Raw genomic sequence first — 5,337 nt, 5'->3', positions numbered from 1 at the left:
CACAGCAGCAACTTACCAAGGCTCCTTCGACAGCACCTTCCAAACCCGTGACCTCTACCACCTAGAAGGACAAGGGCAGCAGACAAATGGGAACACCAGTACCTGGAAGTTCCCCTCCAAGACACACACCATCCTGACTTGGAAATATATCACCGTTCCTTCACTGTCGCTGGGTCAAAATCCTGGAACTCCCTTCCTAACAGCACTGTGAGTGTACCTACACCACATGGACTGCAGCGGTTCAAGAAGGCAGCTCACCACCACCTTCTCAAGGGCAATTAGGGATGGACAATAAATGCTGGCCTAGCCAGTGATACCCACGTCCAATGAATGAATAATAAAAAAAATTTCTGCCCTCAAGCATGGCTACTATGCGCAATGAAGGGTTTGCTCCTGATCTCAGCAAGACCATTGTGAGGAAGCTAGGACCTTTTTCACTGGAGTGGAAGAGGCAAAACAGGAAAAAGAGGCAGGGATGTAGAGGGATATTGTCATACCTTGACCTCCTATCAGGCCTGAAGAGCACCATTGAGACAACCCTATTTTGGGCTGCGGGTGCTAATGGCCCAGGGAGACTTGTACAAATTTACATTTGAAAAGGAAGAAAATAAATAGGATTTTTCATCCTCATTAAAAAGGAAAGAAAAAGTATGCCAACAGTTTCCTAACCACAGATGGTTACTCGTTTCTGTAGTTTGTTTTCCAAAATTGAGTTTTATTCATAAATAATTTGCCTTATATAAAAATAAACAAATCTAAGAATTACATTCTACAATTATCATTGTGGAAGTTATTATTGCACAAAAACTAATCATAAATTGATTACCATAGTGTGCTGTGGTTTAAAGTGATATAAATTCAAAGGGTCTGTCCATTCGGACATGCTTTGCTGCCACAGGTACTTTTCACATTGAACAATCACAAATCAGTAATGCCATAACGCTATCCATACAGAACAGTACATTTCTCAGGCAAAGCCTCTCTATATTTCACTGGGATAAATTTGCATTTACAGCCAGTTCCATTTGCACTTTAGCCCAATTCAAGCAGGCTTCGGAAATGATTAAATCATTATTAAGGCCAAGAGCTTTATCAGTGTCCAAGGCTATCATGACCATTCCTGTTCCAAATCAAAGTGGTCTTCTTCAATGTTTGCACAGTTCCAATTGTTGCATATACATTTTCCTTATATTTTTGAATACTGTGCAAGTATATCATTATAACAGTTGTTATTTGCTGCGTATTACAACCTGTTTGCCAATGCTGATAAGTCAACAGACAACAGTTGGAAGAGCAACACAACTGCAAGTGGTGTGGCATCACAGTACATCAGTGTACTAGTGCACTCTACAAGTGCCACCTCTTTTCACTCTGTGCCCCATCCTCCCCCTTTTCCCTCACACGGCAAATACTCTTTCTCAGGCTGGGCCACTGGGGAGGTGCCAAGGGGAGGAACAGTTTCATTCTCTGGGAAAAAGCATAGGAATATCAAGGTTCATTGCCTTCTCAAATCTGTTACTGGTTGGGAAATGACGTTCTGGGTCTTGGGAGGAATTAAAGCCTAAGGATTTTAAATGGTGGTGCTTGGGACATGAGTAGGTAGAGTGCATTTTTATTTTTTTTTAAATAGAGTTATTTCAGTTTTTCAATAATATATAAATTAGCAATGTGAACTAAAGCTTATACAATCCAAAGAAAGTTTTTGTCTCATCGAAGTTAACTAGCTTTGAATCTGACACATTTACATAAATGGATTCACCTTTAAAAAGGCGTAGTACTCCTGCTTGATAACTATTTGTAGCCCATTCCCCTTCATTCACAGAACAATAGTTTTTTTTCCTGGCTTCCATTAGAATCACGTCTTTATGATAGCGGTGTGTTCGTTTGAACAGGATGTGTTCTAAGTTCTTCCTAGGGTCACACTTCTGTGATCGGAAATAGATCTTGGAGTAGACAAAGAAAATCCCAGTTTCATTGACAATCAGGCCTCTGTCTTTGTATAGTACCCCACTGGTGAAGGCAAGGCCTCTCCGATCATCCCACACAAGTGGGTTGGAACCTGCAGTGATTGAATCCCCTGCAATAAATTCATTGCAAATAAAGATTAAAGAACAATCAGGCTTAGACAAATGTGCACTGAATACTGTTTTAAGTGTTTGGAGTGCTTATATTACATGAGTGTCTAGGACGACAGAGACTAAACGCTTGAGGCAAATGTATCTCCTTGAGCACCTGATTTGTAAGGAGTATTATGTAATAGTGAATGGAATTTTAAGTATGATATAATTTCTTATTCAAATGGGTATTGTTACAGATATGGAAGCTGTTATATTATTCCAAACATGAATTGCAATCCAGAAGGAAAAAGACAGTTCGGACCAGTACTCTTATTTCCCAGTTTTTACTGATGCTCCATTTTAAGGTATACAAGACCAGTTCGGACCAGTATTCTTATTTCCTAGTTTTTAACTGATGCTCCATTTTAAGGTATACAAGACCAGTTCAGGCCAGTATTCTTATTTCCTAGTCTCTACTGTTTTTTCCTTCTGGGGAACTCAATATGTTTACCTAGCATTGACAACCTGAATCTAGGGCAAAAATATACCAAAATATAGATCTTCAATTCTACTAAAACACAGGCCTGTAAATTAAAACTAACTTAGTTGTAAACTAACATCCCATTCCTTTTATAATCAATAATAATTAAAATAATTAATATACCTGTGAGCAAGCATGTAATTTCCTTACCTTCTCTCATATTTGAATAAAATTGATACTTAAAATGTAAATTGATGAGAAACAAATGCATTCAGACTTAGATTTATAATTTTCAGAAGTCTAATACCAGATTCAAGAAACCAAGATTAAGAGGAGTTGGAGAGCTGATACGCTGTAACAGTCAATGTGTGTATAATTCAGCAGTTATTAATTGTGTTGGCGACAACTAGTGGCAAGATAGCAATACTGCACCAACTTTTGATTTTTATGATATAGAAAGGGTGTCTGATTTGGAGACCTTTGGATGTCGGAAGACTAGGAACAGGAAAAGTCATACAAATCCATGCATTTTCTGTTGGTATTAGTCCAACCTTCTCCTCAATCCCTTCACACACTAACCAGAAATATATCTAGTTGTCTCTTCAATCAGAATTTACCATAAGGCTCAATGACTTCCTCTTACAGCTTGGTCTATATGACTATTTCTACCTTCTGTGAAGCCTTAATTTTCTAATTCTTAAATGATGCTGCCCCCCAGTGCTTGAAGCTTTTGTTGACGTGAAAAGTTTGAATTAACTTTATCAACTCTCCTTTACCAATTTGGAAACTTCCAATCAGGCACCCTGAAACCTCTCCTTTCCTAGCAAGAACAAGTCTAAAGTTCTTGACCTTTCCTCAGGTAATTCCTGAGAGCAGGGGGCACTGTTGATGCAGATTCAATGGGCTGAATGACCTTCTCCTATTCCTATGTTCCTATGTCCTATTCCTATGCTGCATAAATGTAAGGGCAATAAAATCTTTTGGTTGCTGTAGTTTGACCAAATGCCAATGTCCACTATTGGACAAGCAGCTCAATCTGACATTGATTCAAACCATTCATGATAGAAGTGATCTTTAAAATGATCACTCTATACTTTATTCCTTATTTTACAGGTTTTCTTCTGCCAAAGCTGCTTTGTTTCCCTTCTCTCGATGATTTCTTCCCCCTATATCTGCATTGCTCATCTTTCAATTTTGATTCACAGCTTTGCTTGACCTATCCTTGCTTCTCTGCCATTCATTTTTCTTTCACTTTCTCCTTTTCCCCTTCACATCCTCTTTCTTTACATTCATTCCACTCTTTCTGCATAGCGATTATGAGTTACTGACCTGTGAGATGTGCTGCTGTTCTGAGATCCTTGGTTAGCTTTGTGATGTTCTGAGCTCCTGTTAAGAGATATAAGTAATTAATTCATAGCAGTCAGCGACAGAGCAGCAGAGAGCATCATATTGTAAACAAATACAAGCTCAACATTAGGTAACTTTTCTTGTGCAAGTCAGTTGGTTTGATTGAATCTAATTCAAATGGGTATTGTTACAGGCTGTTGTATTATTCCAAACATGAATTGCAATCTAGAAGGGAAAAAGACAGTTCGGACCAGTACTGGAACACTAATTGTGAATCTCAGTCCAATGTCAGGTTACAAGAGGTGAAATTAAATCAGCATTTTCCACACTCCCACCCATTCAGAAATAGATCAAAGTAAATGTGTGTTTGTGGCTGCCCATATTCTCACTGTTAGTTTCCATTCAGTTTGATGCTGGTTGTGCATTGTCTTTCTTATATTATCATTCTCTTTGGAATTTCAAAATTATCCTGTCTCGTTCTAAAACATAATAGCATCCTCTGATGCGTGCTGGGGGGGGTCTCAAGAGGCAATAGAAGCACATGTGTTAGATTTTCACCTCATACTTATGAAATATTGCATATTTGCATTGAATCATCCCATACTCACCAATAATTTTCTCTGCATATGGACCCTTGTTTCCATTATCCTAATAAAAAGGGGAAAACAAAATTAGTTTGCAGTTTCTGACCTCAGTTGCTTATTTCTCCCACCTTGACCTTCCATAATTCTGTGCAGGGATGTACCTGTTTCATTTCTCGGATCTCCTTTTGAATCTTGAGTAAATAGACTGCCCCTAGAGCCAGCCCGATCAGTGCCAGGAGGACCAGGTTCAGAAGCAGAATGGTGCCCTTGGTCCTCCAGTCCAGTTTTCTCTTTTTCTTCAAGGTGGGCAGTGCCCAGGCTGGTCCAGGAACATAAGGATTGAGGTTTGGATTGCCATCCACCATATACACTTGTGGATATAGGTAGCTGTGTTGCATGATTCAGTTGCACAAAATACAAGCCCCCAGCTCAGTGTTTCCTATGGTGTACGCTGATCCCTCCTTCAGTAGTCTCTCTAAGAGCAGAGTAATCCACTGGCTCACGTATTGCAGACCAGGCTTTGAAGATCTGCTCAAACCCCCGGGCCGGGTTTTTATATTGAGAATCCGTTCTGCGTGTGACCCACCCACACACCCACTTTTGACTGAAGTATGACAACAGCAGATGAAACGTTTCCACAAGTTACTTTAGAAAAATGTGTGTTTTATCAACTGATCAACATTTGCATCGAAGGCTTGTGGCTTTGCCTTAGCTGTTTTTGCAGTTGCTGCCTCAAGCCAATTGTGGCTTTAGACACGTCAGTAAGACATCGCGAATCATATTGATGCACACTAGGTAACAGTTTAGATGTCAGAACTCAACATGTTCTTTGCAGCCCAACCACACAGTTAATCCTGCATTATTGGGA

At 39.5% G+C, this 5,337-nt stretch overlaps 1 protein-coding gene across 1 annotated transcript; it reads right to left on the bottom strand.

Moving 5' to 3' along the window:
• Positions 1–694: 694 nt before the first annotated feature.
• On the bottom strand, positions 695–4,992 carry LOC121289212 (tumor necrosis factor ligand superfamily member 6-like). The gene is made up of 4 exons (XM_041208418.1): positions 4,631–4,992; positions 4,494–4,533; positions 3,868–3,924; positions 695–2,077 (listed from the first exon to the last, which is right to left on the bottom strand). Exons 1-4 carry the CDS (start codon positions 4,865–4,867, stop codon positions 1,674–1,676), a joined length of 738 nt encoding a protein of 245 aa, XP_041064352.1. The 5' UTR covers positions 4,868–4,992; the 3' UTR covers positions 695–1,673.
• Between the last annotated feature and the right edge of the window lie 345 nt (positions 4,993–5,337).

This window comes from Carcharodon carcharias, chromosome 16 (genome assembly GCF_017639515.1).
Source record: "Carcharodon carcharias isolate sCarCar2 chromosome 16, sCarCar2.pri, whole genome shotgun sequence".
NCBI classification, from domain to species: Eukaryota; Metazoa; Chordata; class Chondrichthyes; order Lamniformes; family Lamnidae; genus Carcharodon; species Carcharodon carcharias.
This window is presented reverse-complemented; position numbering and strand designations above follow the sequence as displayed.

Bases quoted from the DNA above. Each gene is read 5' to 3' on its own strand.
- LOC121289212 (XM_041208418.1), bottom strand. From the start codon at position 4,867: ATGCAACACAGCTACCTATATCCACAAGTGTATATGGTGGATGGCAAT. The intron at 4,534-4,630 runs GTACATCCCTGC...CCTTTTTATTAG, and splicing joins AGATCCGAGAAATGAAACAG to GATAATGGAAACAAGGGTCC. The intron at 3,925-4,493 runs GTGAGTATGGGA...ATCTCTTAACAG, and splicing joins ATATGCAGAGAAAATTATTG to GAGCTCAGAACATCACAAAG.